Source organism: Dama dama, chromosome X (genome assembly GCF_033118175.1).
Source record: "Dama dama isolate Ldn47 chromosome X, ASM3311817v1, whole genome shotgun sequence".
Classification (NCBI taxonomy): Eukaryota; Metazoa; Chordata; class Mammalia; order Artiodactyla; family Cervidae; genus Dama; species Dama dama.
Genome location: NC_083714.1, coordinates 103,190,052 through 103,213,615, shown reverse-complemented (window position 1 = coordinate 103,213,615; position 23,564 = coordinate 103,190,052). Strand labels below are relative to the sequence as shown.

The 23,564-nt window shown below is 35.6% G+C and overlaps 1 protein-coding gene across 3 annotated transcripts in view; it reads right to left on the bottom strand.

The window, feature by feature from the left end:
* Positions 1-318: 318 nt before the first annotated feature.
* RRAGB (Ras related GTP binding B) overlaps positions 319-23,564 on the bottom strand; it is a 36,813-nt gene continuing 13,567 nt past the window's right edge. For 2 of the 3 annotated variants that reach the window (XM_061135909.1, XM_061135910.1), the window contains 6 exons: positions 15,442-15,664; positions 12,990-13,085; positions 10,696-10,818; positions 3,186-3,277; positions 1,727-1,842; positions 319-846 (listed from right to left, as the gene is read on the bottom strand). In XM_061135909.1, the coding sequence (XP_060991892.1) occupies positions 749-846; positions 1,727-1,842; positions 3,186-3,277; positions 10,696-10,818; positions 12,990-13,085; positions 15,442-15,664 (748 nt within the window). In that variant the 3' untranslated portion in view covers positions 319-748. The remainder of the gene's footprint in view (positions 847-1,726; positions 1,843-3,185; positions 3,278-10,695; positions 10,819-12,989; positions 13,086-15,441; positions 15,665-23,564) is intronic. The other variant, XM_061135911.1, reaches the window with a different exon arrangement.

The window sequence follows — 23,564 nt, the reverse complement described above, 5'->3', positions numbered from 1 at the left end:
ATCCCGATCCCCCCAAAACAGACTTTCAACACACTTCAGGCCTGGATTACTATCTGTTTCTCCAACTGCCATCAGTCAGCCCATAGCTTAACTTTCTTTCAAAATTCCTTTACCATTTCCTATCATATTATATCAAAACTCTTCTGCCTAGCTTTAAGGCTATCATTTGGCTCATCCTTCCCAACCAACTTTATTTTATACTATTTCCCAAACAGCAAGTCTTCTTCCCCTAGGTTAACTGTGAAATTCATTTTCTTTTTCTTAGGGAAAAGCTGAAGAAACAAGGGAAAGAAAAAAAAGAAAAGAATGTTACTGAAATCTGTAACAGCAAAACTTTATTTATAATAGCATTTAAGGAATATTTTTAGTGCATGCTGAGAAAACAGTAATATTCCAAACATATAGGTTACTATCTGATGAGGAATATAAGATGATGCTGGAAAAGGCTTTGGCATACACAACAACTGAAACCAGGTTATTAGAACACTTACACTATTAGAACATTGTTATCAGAACACTTACATATCACCTACTTTTATGTCACACCAAATTCACAGACAGTTTATCTTCTAACTTCTTACTGGCTATTTAAGTAAATAGCATTCAAGACTATACATTAAGACTGGGGAGTAGGGAAGAAATGCAGAAGTGATAATCATCACAATATTTCAGAGCCTATATATACTAATACAACATTAAGAAACAGTATTCCAATTTTTTTTTTTCTGAAACAGCATTTGGCAAAGTTTTAGCGCATGAGAAGACACTGCTTTGGTCCATCCACTCTTTCCAGCTTTTCAAAGTGTTTCCTGGCATTGCGAATATTGATCAGAGTAGCTGCAGAAGCTGAGGATGGGGTAGGGAAGATAGCCAACATAGTTAGTACAAATAGCCAAAGGAATATATTACTAGTAAAAACAAATAAATGAAAGAGAGCCAAATCCCTCAATGTATGTCACAGAGAACCTATGTCCCAAGTTAACCAGAGTTTAATTTTTTTCAGTAAAAGATTTGTTTATATTCTAAACATAATATTTTCAAAATAAAATTTCAAACTCGTTTAGTTTGGGGCTAATAGTAAAACATTATCTTCTGCTATATTCTAATATTAACCTAAAATAGATAATTTAAGAGATAATTTAAACTTCTGGGAACATCATAGAAATACTGCTAGAACCTTTATTTCAATAGTTGTGATCGATACAGCTATTACGGCATGGAGGCACCAAATATCTATCTCCATGCCCATAATAAAAATATGGGAGTACGGTACTTAGAAATATACAATGACATATAAAATGGTTCAACAATGAAAAGTTCAGAGCTTAGAGTGACTAGTCCTTTAAAAATATATCCTATGTGGAGCACAACTCATACATTTGAGTTTGTTTTCTTTAAAATCCCCAGATTTATTAATTTGATTTTTGAAGCTCCCATGAAAAATATAATACCCTAGAGTCTAAATTATTTCTAAGCTTCAAAATATAAATTGATTAAATAAAAATTATTTACCATTAGTACTAATTTATTTTCATTGTGGTAAAATACACATAAAATGAAATTTACCATTTTAACCATTGTTAAATGTATAGGTCAGTGGCACTAAGTACATTCACAGGGTTGTGCACTATAAAATAGTTTTTCAGTATCTTTAATAATGTACAACTTCTAAGGCAATTTAAAGAATATGTGGCTTTGAATCTATGTCAGCTAAGTTTAAACTTACGAATGGATGGATCTGACATCACGACCATCACATAAGTGTTGGATGTAAAAATGTCAATGAAAGCAGCAAAGTTAGAGTTCCTGACTTCCATGCTCTGGAAAGAGGCAGCTAGCTTGCTATAGGAGAAAGGGGAAAAGTGAGTAAAGGACATAAAGTAATATATCAGACATTCTTATCTTTCATGTTAACATTTGCATACCATTATGTCTCAATCCACCACCTCATTAAGACAGTTAGTCACTAAGCTCACTTTGTTTTCCCAGGAAACTCTAATGCCAAATTTAACATGCCTTGGAAAGTGGCCTTGACAGAAAGCAGATTAGGACTTGATAGTGACTGTGAAATGAAAAGCAGGCTTAGACCTAGATTCACTTTAAAAACCATGTTGCCGAAGATTTCTCTAATATTTAAGTTTATTCTGTTGAAATTTTCCTATCATTGAGATTAACAACTATACCTTTTGAATGTTAGTTATGTTGAAATTCTAGAAATGACCCCATTTCTCTGAAAACAAAAAGAGTAATAATATTTATATGCCATTTGCAATTTATTCTTTAAAAATGTTGGCATAAACATACCAGAAAGTCTCAAAGTGTGCTAAGGCATAAAAGGGATAACTTACACTAGAATAACTTACAATAGAATAATTGTCTGAGTATCAAAGTTTTACCATGATAAGAATTTTGATTATTAAAACTTTACTAGATTATGATGTTCAGCCATTCCTACTTCCTACATTCACAATGCTAAGATTCAAACTAGATTTAAACAAAGCTGAGACAATATGATCAGACATTTTTAGACGCTCTTCTTTGTACCATTCCTGAAATCAGTACCACACTATTTTAATTATCGTAGTTTTATAGTAAATCTTGGTATTTGGTAAGGTAAACCTTCCCTCTTTTTCAAAACTTTCTTGGACATCGTCTGCTTATTTCTTCCCAAATAGTAACAAACATATTGAAAGGGCACTCACCTTAGATATTTTTCTTATGCTTCTTCTGCATCAGTTGAGTTTGCATTAAAGGATATTGTCTTTCACTTCAGTCAAGAAGTTTAGAGTTGAGCTTTTCTCTTATTTTAAATTTTTTTTTTTTATTTATTTGGGCTGTGTTGGGTCTTCATTGCTGCACAGGCTTTTCTCTAGTTAGGGGAGTGGGGGCTATTCTCTAGTTGCAGTGCATGGGCTTCTCATTGTGGTGGCCTCTCTTGTTGTGGAGTATAGGTTTAGTTGCTCTGCGGCCTGTGGGATCTTCCCAGATCAGGGATTGAACCCACATCTCCTGCATTGGCAGGTGGATTCTTTACCACTGAGTCACCAGGGAAGCCCAAGATTTATTTTTAATATAAGGAACTATGCTGAATATAGAAGTGGAGTCTACTAAAGGTATTTGAACCTCTCAAATATGACAATTTTTTCCAGAGATAAATACTGAATACATTACACAAGATCTCTTACCTGCAGCTCAGCTTAAATTGCTTAATAATGTTGCTGATTTTCTCGAATCTGTGGGCATCACGCTGTTCTTTACACTGATAGTGAGAAATCACCTGCAAAAAAGAGCAATGCCTTTTCAATCCATGCCGCATTGTCATATCACCCTCTACTACTCCTCAAGCCATTACATCCATCAGTCTCTTAGTCACCCTGATTTTCAGGGTAGAGTTGGCAACTGGCTTTACTGTCTTTATTGATCTGTCCCATATTCTATCAGTATTTTGAATAAATTCAACATCCCTAAGGATGACCCATCCAGTAATGTTTGGTTATAATTTTATTAGAACATTTAAGTATTATCTGTTTTGGTTCACTGCTAGCCTTTCTCACTTACTTTAAATATTCATCTTATTCCAATATTTCACAGAATGGCTGTTGATTCAAAAAAGTACAAATCAAAATGGAAAAATAAAAAAAAAAATTCTTAGCTGTTCTTGAGGTGTACTTAATGTACTTAATTTTAACGAAGGCTATAACCAAGTGATTTTTGGTATTACATTTAAAAATCTTAACTGATTGATTCTAAGTTCTGAGGATGTACTATTTATAAATGAAAAATGAACCTATTCATGATGGACACCAATGCCAGCTGAAAATGCATCCCCTAACACTTTCAGATTAATAAAACCACAAAAATATTTCCCACAGGCTGATGTTAAGTTTCTAGTAGGAAGCAAAACTGAGTCATTTGCCAGAAGAAAATTCACAGGGCAATTCCCTGAAACTATCTGAAATTTCAAAAACATAATTCCTAGACCAATGGTGGAATAGGTTCCTGTTGCTTGACTTCAAGCACCTCAGTGAAAATGGTCAAAACACCTAAACACAGTCCTCAAGAGAAACCAAAAGCCACTTGTTATTGTTGGTGAAAAACAGAGCTCATATTAAATTAACCTCTATGATCATATGTGATAGATGTGGCAGGAAAATACCACTAAGCAGGATTCTATCATGCCATGTGTATCAGGACAGACAGAAAAGCTCACTTGCTTGCTGCTATTCACACTAGTGGGAAAGACAGGGCTCAGGATAATGAACTTCCAAGCAAGTAACCCCTGCCTATGGGGTGAGGCAGAGACACTGGTTAGGTCTCGTTGCCTCAGCTGTATCAGTTAGCAGGAAGAATGACTGCCAAGTATGCTGCCATTAAAAATAATGTTTCTACAAAGTTAAAAGCAAAAACTGCACCTGCATTCTCTGCATTCTGTTGGCTGTAATAGGAAAAGAAACCAATGTTTGACAGTCTGTGAGCTATATGCCGAACTTTGTACTAGGATTTAATGTTATCATGTCCTATTTTAAATCACACAAAAATTATGATGTAATTAGTATCTCTATTTTATAAAAGGGGAACCAAACGCAGATTAAAATATGTGTCTATCATATATATGTTGTTTACAAGAGACCCACTTCAGATCTAGGGACACAAAGAGACTAACAGTAAGGGGGTGGAAAAATATATTCCGTGCAACTGAAATCAAAAGAAAGCTGGAATAGCAATACTCATATCAGACAAAATAGACTTTAAAATAAAGATTGTTATAATAGACAAAGGAGGACACTACAAAATGATCAAGGGATCACTCCAAGAAGAAGACATAACAATTGTAAATATATAAATGCACCCGACATAGGAGCACCTCAATATATAAGGCAAATACTAACAGCCATAAAAAGAGAAAGTGACAGTAACACAAAAATATTAGGGGACTTTTAACACCACAATTTCATTAAGGACAGATCATTCAGACAGAAAAATCAATAAGGAAATGCAGGCCTGAAATGACACATTAGACCAGATGAACTTAACTGGTATTTATAGAGCTTTCCATCCAAAAGCAGCAGGATACACATTCTTCCCAAGTGCACATGGAACATTCTCCAGAACTGATCACATGCTGGACCACAAAGTGAGCCCCGCCAGGTAAACTTAATAAAATTGAAGTCATATCAAGCATCTTTTCCCACCACAACACTATGAGGTTAGAAATCAATTACAAGAAAAGAAAACTGTAAAAAACACAAATACATAGAAGCTAAATAATATGCTACTAAACAACCAATGGATCACTGAAGAAATCAAAGAGGAAATAAAAAATACCTAGAGACAAATGAAAATGAAAGCATGATGATTCAAAACCTATGGGACACAACTAAAGCAGTTTTAAGAGGGAAGCTTATGGTGATATAATCTTATCTAGGAAACAAGAAAAATCTCAAATAAACAACCTAACCTTAGGCCTACAGCAACTAGAGAAGAAGAATAAAACCCAAAATTTGATAGAAGGGAAGAAATCATAAAGATCAGAACAGAAACAAATGAAATAGAGATGAAGAAAACAGCAGAAAAGATCAATGAAACTAAAAGCTGGACCTTTGAAAAGATAAACTTGATAAACCATTAGCCAGACTCATCAAGAAAAAAAGAGGAGAGGACTCAAATAAAATTAGAAATGAAAAAGGAAAAGTTACATACAGCTGATACCACAGAAATAAAAAGGATTGTAAGAGACTACTACAAGCAAATATATGCCAATAAAATGGAAAATCTGGAAGAAATGGACACGTTTCAGTACAACCTTCCAAGACTGAACTAGGAAGAAATAGAAAACATAAACAGACCAATCACAAGTAATGAAATTAAAACTGTGATTAAAAATCTTCCTACAAACAAAAGTCCAGGACCGGATGGTTTCACAGGTGATTTAGATCAAACATTTAGAGAAGAACTGACACCTATCACTCTCAAACTCTTCCAAAAAACCAGAGAGGGTGGAATATTCCCAAACTCATCCTACAAGGCCATCATCACCCTGACACCAAAACCAGACAAAGATATCACAAAAAAGGAAAATTACAGGCCAGTAACACTGATGAACACGGAAGCAAAACTCCACAACAAATATTCTTTCAAGCTGGGAGTTTATTTGATTTCATCCCCTAATGAAAAGATGAGCCATTGTGAACTGGGAGAAATGGAGGTTGACAACACTAACTGCTGCTGCTGCTGCTAAGTCGCTTCAGTCGTGTCCGACTCTGTGCGACCCCATAGACGGCAGCCCACCAGGCTCCCCCGTCCCTGGGATTCTGCAGGGAAGAGTACTGGAGTGGGGTGCCATTTCCTTCTCCAATGCATGAAAGTGAAAAGTGAAAGTGAAGTTGCTCAGTCGTGTCTGACTCTTAGCGACCCCATGGACTGCAGCCCACCAGGCTCCTCCATCCATGGGATTTTCCAGGCAAGAGTACTGGAGTGGGGTGCCATTGCCTTCTCCGGACAACACTAACTAGAACTACTCAAAGCCCTAACCTTTTCAGTTTCCATAGAACTGAAATAGAACACAAAAACATTTAGGGAATCTACAGCATAGTAGACTCATCTCAATTTTCTTTTCTCTGTGTCATAAAGAAACTTCTTCCAGACTGCCAGAACCTCACTTTTCTTCATCTTACTGTCCCCAATAGCAAGTTTTTACTGAGTAGCAAAAAAACAAAGACACAGATGAAAGAAATCAAACATGACACAAACAGAAAGATATACCATGTCCTCGGATTGGAAAAATGAATATTGTCACAATTACTATATTACCCAAGGCAATCTACAAATTCAACACAATCCCTATCAAATTACCAATGACATTTTTCATAGAACCAGAACAAAAGATCTTAAAATTTGTATGGCGACACAAAATTCCCTGAATATCCAAAGCAATCTTGAGTAAGAAAAACAGAGCTGGAGGAATCAGGCTCCTTGACTTCAGACTATACTACAAGGCTACAGTAAATGAAACAGTATGGCACTGGCATGAAAACAGACATATAGATTAATGGAATAGACTAGAAAGCCCAGACGTAAATCCACGACCTATGATCAATTAATTTATAACAAAGGAGGCAAGACTATATGATGAAGAAAAGACAATCTCTTCAATAAATGGTGCTGGACAAAGACAGAAATATAGATCAATGGAACAGAATAGAAAGCCCAGAGATAAATCCACGAACCTATGGACACCTTATTTTTGACAAAGGAGGCAAGGATATACAATGGAAAAAAGACAACCTGTTTAACAAGTGGTGCTGGGAAAACTGGTCAACCACTTGTAAAAGAATGAAACTAGAACACTTTCTAACACCATACACAAAAATAAACTCAAAATGGATTAAAGATCTAAATGTAAGACCAGAAACTATAAAACTCCTAGAGGAGAACATAGGCAAAACACTCTCCGACATAAATCAAAGCAAGATCCTCTATGACCCACCTCCCAGAATATTGGAAATAAAAGCAAAACTAAACAAATGGGACCTAATGAAACTTAAAAGCTTTTGCACTACAAAGGAAACTATAAGTAAGGTGAAAAGACAGCCCTCAGATTGGGAGAAAATAATAGCAAATGAAGAAACAGACAAAGGATTAATCTCAAAAATATACAAGCAACTCCTGCAGCTCAATTCCAGAAAAATAAATGACCCAATCAAAAAATGGGCCAAAGAACTAAACAGACATTTCTCCAAAGAAGACATACAGATGGCTAACAAACACATGAAAAGATGCACAACATCACTCATTATTAGAGAAATGCAAATCAAAACCACAATGAGGTACCATTACACGCCAGTCAGGATGGCTGCTATCCAAAAGTCTACAAGCAATAAATGCTGGAGAGGGTGTGGAGAAAAGGGAACCCTCTTACACTGTTGGTGGGAATGCAAACTAGTACAGCCGCTATGGAAAACAGTGTGGAGATTTCTTAAAAAACTGGAAATAGAACTGCCATATGACCCAGCAATCCCACTTCTGGGCATACACACTGAGGAAACCAGATCTGAAAGAGACACGTGCACCCCAATGTTCATCACAGCACTGTTTATAATAGCCAGGACATGGAAGCAACCTAGATGCCCATCAGCAGATGAATGGATAAGGAAGCTGTGGTACATATACACCATGGAATATTACTCAGCCATTAAAAAGAATTCATTTGAACCAGTCCTAATGAGATGGATGAAGCTGGAGCCCATTATACAGAGTGAAGTAAGCCAGAAAGATAAAGAACATTACAGCATACTGACACATGTATATGGAATTTAGAAAGGTGATAACGATAACCCTATATGCAGAACAGAAAAAGAGACACAGAAACACAGAACAGACTTTTGAACTTTGTGGGAGAATGTGAGGGTGGGATATTTGAAAAGAACAGCATGTATACTATCTATGGTGAAACAGATCACCAGCCCAGGTGGGATGCACGAGACAAGTGCTCGGGCCTGGTGCACTGGGAAGACCCAGAGGAATCGGGTGGAGAGGGAGGTGGGAGGGGGGATCGGGATTGGGAATACATGTAAATCCATGGCTGATTCATATCAATGTATGACAAAACCCACTGGGAAAAAAAAAATAATAATAAAAAAAAAAATAAAAAAAAAACATATTAAAAAAAAAAAAAAAAATAAATGGTGCTGGAAAAACCAGACAGCTATATTTGAAAAATTAAATTATAACATTCTTTAACACCATACACACAAAAACTCAAAATGGATTAATGACCTAAATGTTAGACTGGACAGTATAAGACTCTTGAGAAGAAAACATAGGCAGAACACTTTGACATAAATTGCATCAATATCTTTTTCAATCCATCTCCTAGGCTAATAGAAATTAAACACAAACAAATAGGATTTAATTAAACTGAAAAGCCTTGCACAGCAAAGGAAACCAGAAAGAAAGCAAAAAGACGACTCACAATATGGGAGAAAATATTTGTAAACTATGCAGCTGACAACAGATTAATCTCCAGGCTGACAAACAGCTCATGTGGTTCTCAATATCAAACAAAAAAAACAAACAAACAACACATTCAAAAAACGGGCAGAAGACCTAAATAGATATTTCTCCAAAGACATACAGATGGCCAAGAGACACATGAAAAAATGCTCAACATCACTAATTATTAGAGAAATGCAAATCAAAACTATAATGAGATGTCACCTCAAACCAGTCTGAATGGCCATCATGAAAAAATCTACAAACAATAAATGCTGAAGAGGGTGTGGAGAAAAGGGAACTCTCAACTCTCCTACACTCTTGGTAAGAATTTAAGTTGGTAGAGCCACTAGGGAAAACAGTATGGGGCTTCTTTAAAAAACTAAAGCATGGTTGTCATGTGATCCAGCTCCCTGGCATATATACCACTCCTTGGCATATATCTCAATAAAAGTATAATTCAAAACTATACACACATCCCTATGTTCACAGGAGCACTATTCACAATAGCTAAGACATGGAAACAGCCTAAACGCCCACTGACATTGAATGGATAAAGATGTGGTACATAAATACAATTGAATATTACTCAGCCATAAAAAAGAATAAAATAATGCCATTTGCAGCAACATGGATGGACCTAGAGAATATCATATTAAGTGAATAAGTGAAGTAAGCCAGAAAGAGAAAGACAAATATCATATGATATCATTCATATATGGAATCTGAGAGAAATGATCCAAATGAACTTGTTTGCAAGACAGAAACAGACTCACAGACTTAGAGAACGAACATGTGATTGCCAGGGTGGACAGGTGGGTGTAAGGATAGATTGGGAGTCTGAGATTGACACATAGATGCTGCTATATTTTAGAACAGATGGCCAATGGGGACCTACTGTACAGCACAGGAAACTCTGCTCAATATTCTGTAATAACCTAAATGAGAAAAGAACTTAAAAAAAGAATAGATCCATGTATATGTAAAAAAAGAAAAGAAATGTGTCTAAAATCACCAAGCTTTGGTAGAGCTCAGAAACAAATTATTTACTGTGAGCTACTCTTAGGGTTATATTTATGCAGCTGATCGGCAAGTACTTATGCAGTTCTTTTGACATGGCAAATGAGTTTTTATTACTGTTATTAAACATTTTACTTATAAATATAATATTGGGTTTTTCATACTCCCTCACAGCCATATACACAGTAGGAGATAATATTATTAAGTTGAATTTATAAGAAAAATAATGCTAACATACCTCTTTGCCCTTTCACCTCACCATCTGAACTCTTATCTATGTCACTGAGTTGACCATTACATCTCTTCCATGTTAAAAGTTTTAAACTGTTTTGGAGAAAGGGGTGTGATGCAAGTTTTCTCAAAGGAAAATACCCATCGTTTCATAATAGAAGTCAATGGGAAATTGGAATTATTTAAGACAAATGGACAATTATTAACAAAATAATCTAAATTATATAGTAACAAATACCTGCAAATGTCTAAGTGCTACTAATTAGTAAAGACCAACACACAAAGAACTTCTTTCAAGTTACTTGCTGACAATACTACTTCATAAATAAAGCTATGTATGCTGAAGTAATGACAAGAAGGAAAACGAGTCTTTCTGAAAGTGGCAACATATTCTCCATTGCTGAACAGAAGAAGGTGAGTGTGAAATACATCTGCACAGCAGAAAGTTCTCACCAGAAAAGTGGCTCTCTCAAATAGAAGTACTTCATCAGCCTCGATAATTTCGGCAAAATTCCTTAGGTTCATTTCTAGCTGCTGGACATTGGGGATCAGTTGATAAACAATGCTGGACCAAGCCTAACAGAACAGAAGCACAGTGCAATATTACTAACTGGTAAACAGGCCTAGATCTTTGCAAATGTGTAAGTATACTATGGGCTTCCCTGGTGGAAGTATACTATAATATATAGATAGGAAAATATAGTCATAATTGAGTCTTAAACAAATTCTAGTAACAAATATAACACAAATGAAGTGAGAAAATGAAACTAATATTTTATTTTTGTTGTTCAGTTAGATTTTTAAAAGTTTCAAACACTTATGAAATGCTTCTTTCCACTGACAGTTAGAAATCAACAAATACTTTAGTTCCATCATATTGCCTTAGGGAAAGCTGAAAACTCTGATTTACTGGGCTAAAGAACTTCTAATCCAGTCATTCAAATAGATATCTAAGACCGATAGTGTAGATTGTTAAGATCAGAACCCAATATTTACATACATCCAATAATCAATTTAGTGTAAACACCAGAGCCACATAGAAAAATGGCCCCTCCCCTCAATGGGATAACATACAAGAGAAATTACAAGAGAAAATAGTGGCATTATTTGTAAAGGCTTATTGTCAGCTGTATAAATTATTGATCTAATCAAATTAAAAATGGTCCACTGTGTGTTTGCCTAAAACTGATTTCATCCAGAGGAGTATGACTATAATAGGAATTTAAATTAATCACACTCTCCCTCTATTTTCTTAAGGCTCTTTTATTTGAATTTTCATTATAATATTTCTTTAAATATCACTCCAATTTGTCTGGTAGGGTGTATAATCTTCTCTTCCCCTACTAGAGCACAGGAACCTGGTCTTAGTTATTTGTGTGTCCAACAGTATCAAGCAGATATGCAATGAGTGCTTGTAGAATAAAACTTAATAAATATAAAAATTTATGTCAGCTCTATGTAACATTGATGTAAGAGATGTAAGAGCCATGTTTCTGTTCCAATTAGTTTTATTACTTAGGCATGGGGGTTCAGGTTCCAAGTTCCCAGGTCGGTGTTAATGTCACTGCTGAATTTACCTTGGAGAAGGCACCAAAGCTAACCACAGCAGAGACATTGTCACTCACAGCAGTGTTGTGATTAGCCAATTGTCTTTGGTCGTGTTATGTATTGCCATCCTTCACACCGCAGTTGGTTCTTATCAGTGCGTCATGTCCATCCTTATTCACGGTTACCTGTTCTATGGGAATAAGGCTTTGAGAGAAATTCGGCCCAAATTAATCTAGAACAGTATTTCCTAGACAGGTATCTCAAAATGATCTGTTATTAGAGTGAGGCTGGGTCAACATAATATCGGGAAAAATTAATTAGTTAAAAAAAATCAGTGGTTATGTTTTAAAGTCCAACTGTTTTTCTCCTTGGCAAATCAGGTTTCTGTGCTTTTGGTTGAAGATACTTGTCAGATGCAGTTGATACTGAGGCTGTAGCTATGAGTCACTGAGAAGGATGCTTTCCTACCTAGATTTGTCAATGAATATCAGAAACAGTCTGAAGGAAAGGTCTGACCACAGGAAGACCCAAAAGAAGCCAGTCTTTCAAATCACTAAATCACTGGGAGAAAGGGAGAAAGCAGGATAAGGAGCCTATGTGCCAATGAGGTAATTTCAACTTCATCCATAACACAGCTATTATTGTAACTTTTACAACTACTACAAGCAGTGTGGTATCCGTCCCAGCAATAGGAACAATTTCTTTGGTTGAAAGAATGCTAGTCTTTAATTTTGCATGAAAGTTGCAGCTATCATATTCTTGGAATAACACTTCTCATTCTAAGACTCCCTTCTCCAATTTCTCCCCTAAATACTGTTCTTCTATTGCCATCCAAACTTAGACAGACTAGCTTATATCCTGTAGAGGTACCTGAATACTAGATACAGTTCCAATCAGCATTGAGACCAAAACAGGTCAAAATGGATGATGGCCAGTGAAACTTCTACTGTCATGAAGATCTGCATCAAATTAATCAGGACCAAACTGGGCTAATTAGGTGTGATCTGGTAGGTATGTCGACCCAACTTAAAATCAAAACCAAAATCTCTTAAGGTTAAGTTAGATACTTTTTAATTTATTGTAGATAATTTCTTCTTTTAGTTCAACACATCTAGATTGCTATGAAAGACTCTTTTAGTTTTGATAATACCTTTCTAGCTTTTTTTTCATGCTCTTTAAACTCAGGGAAACATACACACCTTATAGAGAGTTTCATCCCAGATAGATGTTCGGAAGCAAGAGCATTCCAATGGGCGAGACAAACGCCTCAGATCTTCTTCTCGCTCTTTAAAAATCTGAAGTAAAAAGACCAATATACTGATCAACATATAACAGCTCTCCTCTCTCACTGCAAAATTTTAAAATATTTTAAACAGAGGTATTTCATTTTCCCCCAGAGGAATTTTTAAATGTGTGCCTTGCTTCACAGACTAGGATGACAGAAATGATTTCAGGTCAGGTCTAAAAAGTGCAACAGCTACTAGAATTCTTCAGGACTGTGCTGATTATTCTGAGTACTCACTGAGAGTACTATGTTGGAAAATAAAATTCACCATATAGAGAAATCTTAATAAAATATATCTAACATTTCAGATCACCCAATCTGGGTCACTTTTAAGATATCCATACCAATATCAAGATTTTATAAATCAAAATACTTAAACTTGTGTAGATATGTTTCTCTCTCATACACACATGCGTACCTTCATACATATTATTTCTGTACAGGCTGTATTTATTTGGCTACATAGATATAACAACTCATTACACACAAATATACCACACACACACACACACACACACCCCCATATGCACATGGAAAAACATTTATTTATACAAATATAAATAGATACACAGATATTTTCCAGAGCTTACATGAGTGTATGTTCAACATTGTGATGGATAATTTTATATTACCAATTTGACTAGGCCATAGGACCCACACATTTGGTTAAACACCAATTTAGATGTTGCTATGAAGATATTTTTGATGAGATTAATACTTAAATCAATAGACTTTTAGTAAAGCAGATTCCCCTCCATAATATGAGTAGGCTTTACATAATTGGTTGAAGGCTTTAAGAGAAAAAGACCCCCATTTCCCAGGAAGAGGGAATTCTGCCTTCCAGACTGCCTTCTGACCGAAACTTCAACACTGACTCTTTCCTGGGTTATCAGCCTGCCTGTAGATATCAGACTTGCCAGTCTCTGCAATCATGAGTCAATTCCTTAAAATTAATTCAATCTCTCTCTTATTCTCACATATTTCTTATTCGTTCTCTTTCTCTGAGGAACCTGAGTAATACACACACATATAAGGAAACACTTTATTTTGCTTGAAATTGCTATTCACAGAACACCCTAGCCATTTTACTCTAAAACTTCCAAGTCTGAATCTTTAATGAAAGAGTATACTTCTGTTAATTAAGCTTAAAATCCCACAAAGAACATTAATGTATCTTTGGGGATATTTACATAAGTATTTAGAAAACATTAAGTTGATCACTAAAAATTATAAGTATTTAAAAACTCTATTGGAATGCTCTAGGATTTTCTGTGGTAAATTGGGCCAGGGAAACAAAACAGAAAACCCTAAAATAACAAACCCTCACAATCTCAAGGCCAAGCTACATACAGAATTTTCAGCTGAATTAAGACAAAATTGATACTTAGTGAGAGGGAAAAGGAATTAGAAAGGATAGACACTTCAAAGTCCTATTCAGAGTCAAATATTGAACTGTCTGTCAAGTTGTTTCTGAAAGTCTGGAAGTTAACCCAGAAACAACAAAACATATGCAAATACTGGAACACTGAAGGCAATCATATAACTAATTATGGAAAAAGTATTCTTGACCACAGTTATTACCAAAAAATTCTTAAGCTAAAGGGGATCCTTAGACTCCTAGGTTCCAACTCAAAGAGGAACCGTATTCTTCTATATCACCAGTATATTTTGAAACTGCTTTCCTCAACTTTATTTACTCTTGGAAATAGAGAATCTTCTCTTTCAGCTTAGACTTTAAAATCCACTCTTCTCATTTTATATTGAGCAAACTAAAGCTAGATTGTATTTGTGACCTGCCAGTCCTAGGGTCTCATAGCTAGCTAGGAGTTTGCCCTTCCTACTGTATCTTTTCTGGTTTAATCTTTGTGTACTAATTCCCATGGTAGAAAAGAAGATAAATATACCATATCAGTGCAATTATGAGGTCTTGGAATTGCGCCTAACACTGTGTAATTGGCATTTGAATTGGTGCATACCAATTTCCTAGGTCAATCTAGAGACAGTTGTGACCTTTCTTCATCTCAACTCTGGTGGGTCTTCTAGCCTTGACAATAACTGCCTGCTCTGAAGGACAGTAAAATAAGGGCAGCAGATATATTTTAAAAATAGATAAAGCTGCTTAGTGATATCATGTGGTTAGGATCCTTTCCTAAATTTGAGCATTATTTGTTAAATGAACATTATCTTTCCCTTACCAGAAAAGGTTTGTTTTAAGTGTTTTTAAAAACAGATGTCAATTTTATTTTGAAAGCCTATACTGAGATTTTCTTTTTCCCTAAAAATGAATGCTACAAATTTACCTATATCTCTACAAAAGAAGTTTACAAAGCACATCAATCATTTGGTGCATCACCCTTTCTACTTACCAGGTCTCGTTGATCCTCCTGTACCAAATCCATTTTGTGTACCAAGCAAAAGATTTTGGCATCTGGAGAATTCTGCAGAATGGCCTCCAGGCATGATTGGTAATAGTGCATGTCCTTTTCCAGTTCGCGGCTTTCCACATCAAAGACATAAATCAAAACCTCCACATTCCGGAATATGTTGTCTCGTTGACTAGTAAAATAATTTTCCATGAAGGTGTCCTGTCTAGGAGGTAAAAGAAAATCTAGGTAGTAAGCAAATATCACTTAATCACTCCTATTCATGATCTCTTTTTGTTGGCTTAATCAATGTGAAAGATAATGCTAACATTTCAAATTAAAAGGCAAATGATAATAATAAATCAGGATGGGCTCACTTTCTTACTTATTAGGTCACAGCTTGCACCATATTTTGCCCCCCTCCTTGTGTTCCAAATACATTTGACCTTCTGATAGTTCTAGAGGCCCATGGTCTATCCACCATGCTGTTCACTCTGTCTCACATGTCTCATACTTTTACACCTAATTAATGGCTACTTTTTGCACTGGATTTAAGTATAATCCATATTTCCTCACAGAAACCATCCCTGCCCTCACTGACTTGGGCAAATCCAGTCACCACAGACCCTTATACCAACACACCAGTCTTATTTGTAACACTCACCACAAGTGTGATATCACACATATTTGTGTGAGTTTTTAGTTAATGGCATTCAATTCCCTAGACAGCAGGCTCCATGAAAGCAACAACTATTCAACACTGTTTCCCAGCTTTTAGCACAGAACAACTGCCACAGAGTAGTTGTTCAATGAATATTTACTGAATGAATAACTAGTCAAACACTCTAAACTATATGAAAATGGCTCCAAGCTAACTTTTTAGTAGATTTTGCTCTTTGCTTCTTAGGCTATATGCAGCTTTCCAAGAAATTCTCAATTACCAGCTACTAGAAGAAAACAGTAGTGTTTTGTCCTGAACAAAAAAGTCAAGGAGTGGTATCAACAACATGGTAGAATGAAAAGCTACCTTTGTCTCTCCCCTTTAATCTACAACTGGTAAAACATTCACAACTCAGCAAAGGTGTTTTTTCCCAACACACGAGGATGCTAGAGAATTCCACACACCTGCACCTCTAAAGATGGATGGACTGGAATAGATAAAGTAGGCAGAATCTAAGGAATAGTAAAAGTATTACCTACAATTTTGACCTTCTGACCAGGGCAGCTAAGCCCGCAGACCCATATAACCTGGCAGCAGCAGGGTAGGCAGTGCACACAACTCCAGCCTCCTGGCTGCAGTGACACCCATGACCACAAGTAACTGTACAGTAGTGGGAATGGGGGCTGGGGTCCTGTGTCTCCAGCCACTGAGGTTCCTAAGTTTCCAGCCCCTTTGTTCTTCCCTATTAGCAGCAGAGCCTATGAACCTGAGAAAACCAGATAGGGAAGAGGTACTGGTATGAACTTGGCTCTCCCTAACCCTTCCCCCTGCAGTGGCAGAGCCTATGACTCAGAGGATACTGGAAGCAAGGGAATAATCACCATCCAGGTACACCAAGAAGCTTCTGCCAGTTAAACAGGCAGAAGCAAGGTGCCAATGAACCTGAAAACACAAGAAGTGATAATGAGCACAAGAGCAGGGGACACACTTCTGACAGAGATAGCTCAGGTAAGTGAAACCAAAAACTTATGCTAAAGTGCCAGCTATGGAAAAAGAAAAGACCTCTAATTTCTAACCAGTTCCATATCACATGCTCTGTCAGAAGAAGCATCAGGAAGAACCACAGTAACACTGCACCACAAAAAGAAAATGACAATTCTCAAGAAATCAAACATAAAGTCAAAGAATAATGTGATCTAACTGATAGAGAATTTAAAACAGCTATCAAGAAGAAACTCAACAAGCTACAAAAACTCAGAAAGGCACTTCAATGAACTTGGGAATAAAACTAATAAACAGAAATGCTTTACCAAAAAGATTGAAACTTTAAGAAAGAACTAAACAAATTCTGGAGCTGAAAACTCATAATAAATGAGATGAAGAATGCATTAAAAAGCACTGGAAATGAAGCAGACCATATGAAAGAGAGAATTAGCAAGTATGAAGACAGAAATCTAAGATGCAAAACAATGAGGAAAGAGCTATCTGACTCTTTTAGGTAGGGCAACATTAGGATAGTGGACATCCTAGAGGGATAAGGGAGCAGAGCTTACAAAAGCTGAGGGAGTTTATCAACACTAGAGCTGCCTTATGAGAGATGCTGAACAGAGTTCTTATACCAGAAACAAAAAGACAAAAGTACACAAAACTTGGCATAAATAAAGTGATAAATGGGTTTCCTCGATGGCTCAGTGGTAAAGAATCCACTTGCATTGCAGAAGACATGGGTTTGATCTGTGGGTCAGGAAGATCCCCTGAAAAAGGAAATGGCAACCCACTCCAGGATTTTTGCCTAAAACATCTCATGGACAGAGGAGCCTGGAGGGCTACAGTCCAAAAGGTTATAAAGAGTTGGACACGACTCATCATGAGCATGAGAAGGTGACAGAATCAGAAAACTGCAATTGTCAGAACAGGTTTTTAAATGCTTTATTATTGCATAAAGGTTAAAAGGGGAGAAAATGCAAAAAAAATAACTATAGCTACTTTAAGTTGGTAACAAACTCACAATATAAAAAGGGGAAGTTTGAGACAATAAAAACACAAAAGAGGAAGAGGAAAACCATGTAGTTAAATGAAGATAAGATGCTATTAACAGAAAAGGGACTATTTATCTATGAGATATTTGATATACACTTCATGGTAACTGTAAGACATAGATCTAAAATGGAGACACAAAACATACAAAAAGAGGAAACTGAGGAAAATATCATAGAAAACTACCAACCAAAAATAGCAGACAGAAACACAAGGAAAATAAACAATAAAAATATAGAGCAAGTAGAAAACAAAAGATAAAATGGCAGTACTAAGTCCTCATCCATCAATAATCACCCAAAGTGTAAGTGAAGTGAATTTATATCAAAAGACACAGAGCAGCTAGACGGGTTATAAAGTAAGACCCATATTAAAAAATCAGAAACAAAAGCTACCATAAAAATACAAAGGATGAGAATAACAAAAGATACCACAGAAATACAAAGGATTGTAAGAGAATATTCCAACAAATTGGACAACCCAGAAAAAAATGGACACAATCTTAGAATCATAAAACCTTCTAAGACTGAAACATGAAGAAACAGACAATTTGAATAGGCTGACCACTAGTACAGAGGTTGAAACAGCAATCAAAAACTACCAAAAAAACAAAAGTCCAGGACCAGATGGTTTCAGATGAATTCCACCAAACATTCAAGGAAGATTTAATAACTACCCTTCTCAAACTACTCTAATAAATTGAAGAGAAGGGAACACTTCCTAACTCATTTTATGAAGCCAATATCCCCCTAATACCAAATCAGACAAAGCCAACACACACAAAAGGAAAATTACAAGCTAGTATCTCTGATGCACATGGATGCAAAAATCATCAACAAAATAACAGCAAACCAAATACAATACATTAAAAGGATCATGCACCATGATCAGTGGGATTTACTCTAGGGATACATGGATGTTTCAACATCTGCAAGTCAATCCATGTGATATACTACATTCATAAAATGAAGTATAAAAATCATATGATTACCTCAGTAACTGCAGAGAAAGCATTTGACAAAATTCAACATACATTTATGATAAAACTCAATAAAGTAGGTATAAAAGGAAGCACCTCAACATAATAAAGGCTGTATATGATAAACCCACAGCTAACATCACACTCATTGGTGAAAAATTGAAAGCTATTCTCTAAAATCTGGAACAAGACAAGAATGCCCACCATAGCCATTTTTATTCAACATAGTATTGGAAATCCTAGCCAGAGCAATTAGGCAAGAAAAGGAAACAAAAGATATATAAATTGGAAAGGAAGAAGTAAAACTGATTTGCAGATGACATGATTTTGTATAAAATCCTAAAGTCTCCACCAAAAAAATAATAAAAATAATAAACAAATACAGTAAAGTTGAAGGATACAAAATCAATATACAAATACCTGTTGTGTTTCTATACACTAATAATGAGATAGAGAGATTAAGTAAACAATCCCATTTATAACTACGACAAAAAGAATATCTAGAAGTAAATTTTAACCAAGGAGGTAAAAGAACCATACATTGAAATCTATAAATTGCTGATAAAAAAGAACTGAAGAAACAAATAAATGGGAAGATATTGTGTGCTCTTGGATTAGAAGAATATTGTTAAAATGTCTCTATAATGCAACGTGATATACAAAATGAATATAATCCCTATTAAAATTCCAACAACATTTTTATAGGAATAGAAGAAATAATCCTAAAATTTGTATAGAATTACAAAAGACCCAAATAGTGAAAGTAATTCTGAATAAAAGAACAAAGCTGGAGATATAACACTCCCTGATTTCAAAATACTACAAAGCCACAGTAATCAAAGCTGCATGGTATTAGCAGAAAAATAGATACAGGTCAAGGAGCAGAACTGAGAGTCTAGAAATCTATGCATATACAGAAATTAATTTATGGCAAAGAAGCAAAGAATATGCAATGAACAAAGTATAGTCTCTTCAATAAATGGTGTTGGAAAAAATGAAGAGTAGCATGCAAAGAAAAAAGAAACTAGATCAATCTCACACCATACAGAAATGAAATGAAACTAATCTCATATCATACAGAAAAATTAACTGAAAATGGTCTAAAGACTTCAACACAGTATTTGAAGCCATAAAACTACTAGAAGAAAACTTAGGCAGTATGGTATTTGACATCAGTCTTAGCAATATCTTTCTAGATATGTCTCCTTAGGTAAGGGAAATAGAAATAAAAATAAACAAATGGAACTACAACAAACTAAAAAGCTTCTCCACAGCAAAAGAAACTAACAACAGAACAAACAGACAACCGATTCAATGGGAGGGAAAAGACATTCAAATCATACATCTGATAATGTGCTAATATCTAAAATATATAAATAATTCATATAAACTTATTATCATCATCATCAACAACAACAAAACAATCTGATTAAAAAATGGGCAGAGCAGCTGAACAGACATTTTTCCAAATGTATGCAAATGGTTAACAGGAGCATGAAAAGATGTTCAATGTCACTGATTACTAGGGAAATGTAAATATAAATCACAATAATCATCTAAGGCCTGTTACATTGGCTATTAACAAAAAGGCAGAAATAATAAGTGGATAAATAACAAGTGGAAAAAGGGGAACCTTTATGAGCTCTTTATGGGAATGTAAATTGGTGCAGCCAGTATGGAAGAAATATGTTGTTGCTGTTGTTCAGTTGCCAAATTGTGTCAGACTCTTTGTGACTCCATGGATTGTAGCACAAGAAGCTCCTCTGTCCTCCACTATCCCCTGGAGTTTGCTCAAATTCATGTCTGTTGAGTTGGTGATGCTATCTAACCATCTTTCCCAGCATCAAGGCCTTTTCAATGAATTGACTCTTTGTATCAGGTGGCCAAATTATTGGAGCTTCAGCTTCAGCATCAGTCTCTTCAATGAATATTCAGGTTGATTTCCTTTAGGAATGACTGGCTTGATCTCCTTGCTTTCCAAGGGGCTCTCAAGATCTTTCTTTTATACTTCTTTGTATTCTTGCCACCTCTTCTTCATCTCTTCTCCTTCTGTTAGGTCCTTACTGTTTCTGTCCTTTATTGTGGATTCTCACGATAAAGGAAGAAATATGGAGAGTACTCAAAAAATCAAGACTACAACTATCAGCTATCCCACTTCTGGATATTTATTCAAAGAATATGAAAACACTAACTTGAAAAGAAACATGCACCCCTATGTTCATTGTGGCATTATTTGTAATAGATAAGATATGGAAACCACCTAAGTGTCGATCAACAGATGAATGGATAAAAAAGGTGTCATATCTATATACAATGGACTACTATTCAACCATAAAAAAGATGAAAACTTGACATATGAACAACATGGGTGTATCTTGTGGATATTATTTTAAGTGAAATAAGTCAGATGGAAGAATACCATATGATCTTACTCATCATATAAAAAATAATAAATTTACAGATCAAACTAAAAAAACAAACACATAGATACAGAAAACAGAGTAGTGATTACTGGAAGGAAAGGGGCAGGGGGTGGGTGGAAAGGATACAGGGGGTAAACTGTATGGATAGAAACTATATTTTGGGTTGTGAGCATGCTGTAGGGTATACAGAAGTAGAAATACAATGTTGTGCACATGAAATCTATATGACAGGAAAAGCCAATGTTACCTCAATAAAAATTAAATCTTAAAAAAACAAAAATAATTATTAGAGAAATGCAAATCGAAACCACAATGAGGTACCATTACATGCCAGTCAGGATGGTTGCTATCCAAAAGTCTACAAGCAATAAATGCTGGAAAGGGTGTGGAGAAAAGGGAACCCTCTTACACTGTTGGTGGGAATGCAAACTAGTACAGCCGCTATGGAGAACAGTGTGGAGATTTCTTTAAAAACTGGAAATAGAACTGCCATATGACCCAGCAATCCCACTCCTGGGCATACACACCGAGGGAACCAGATCTGAAAGAGACACGTGCACCCCAATGTTCATCGCAGCACTGCTTATAATAGCCAGGACATGGAAGCAACCTAGATGCCCATCAGCAGATGAATGGATAAGGAAGCTGTGGTACATATACACCATGGAATATTACTCAGCCATTAAAAAGAATTCATTTGAATCAGTTCTAATGAGATGGATGAAACTGGAGCCCATTATACAGAGTGAAGTAAGCCAGAAAGATAAAGAACATTACAGCATACTAACACATATATATATGGAATTTAGAAAGACGGTAACGATAACCCTATATGCAAAACAGAAAAGGAGACACAGAAATACAGAACAGACTTTTGAACTCTGTGGGAGAAGGTGAGGGTGGAATGTTTTGAAAGAACAGCATATATATTATCTATGGTGAAACAGATCACCAGCCCAGGTGGGATGCATGAGACAAGTGCTCAGGCCTGGTGCACTGGGAAGACCCAGAGGAATCGGGTGGAGAGGGAGGTGGGAGGGGGGATCGGGATGGGGAATACGTGTAACTCTATGGCTGATTCATATCAATGTATGACAAAACCCACTGAAATGATGTGAAGTAATTAGCCTCCAACTAATAAAAATTTAAAAAAAAATAGGCAATTTTATATTTACAATAAAATTTCATTAAAAGTAAAAAAAAAAATGAAACAACTATATAAATGAAGAAAAGAAAAAAGATATGTACTATGAAAACTTTTGTCATAGCCGCCGAATACTGTGTATATTAATCTAATATGGTGTAACTTTCAATGCTTTTCTTACTGTGTGATACATAGAAGGTGATCAATAGGTATTTGCTGAGTGAATGTTGAATAGATTTCTAGAAAATAAGAATAATCATTGAATTGGGGTGGGGGTTTCTGGTAAATTTAACTTCCTAAATTTCTGGAGGCTATTCTGAAAATCTATTCTTTCCTAAAGGAAAGAATCTAGCATGAAACCTGGCATATTGCATGCTCTCAGTAAATAGCAGTTCCTTTACAAGAAATCGTGAATGCAGCTTCTAGTCCTACACTCTGCTCTCAAGTTGCTATGTGACCTTGGGAGATTCATGATCTCACTGGACCTCAGCTGCCTTATCTGTAAAAATGACAATAACATGTTAGTAACTAAAAGCAAAGGACTTGGACTAATCTCTTGATACAGATTACAGAATTGAAAGCAATGATACTGAAGAAGGATTTACATGGAGAAAGCTAGTAGTGTATTAAGTGATCCACCTGTTAGCAATAATGAAGTTATTTTCTGATTTGTTATTCTTTCACCAAATACTCATTGAGCACCTATTCCCTAGCTGGCTCTATACTAGGAGCTAGGAGACACTGAGCTAATTACAACATCTCTTTACTTCCTTTACTTTATATATATTATAATATATATAAATTTATATATATTGTATTTTATATATATATATAATATATATATTTTCAATCATCAAAACTCTATGGGTTGGTACCATCATT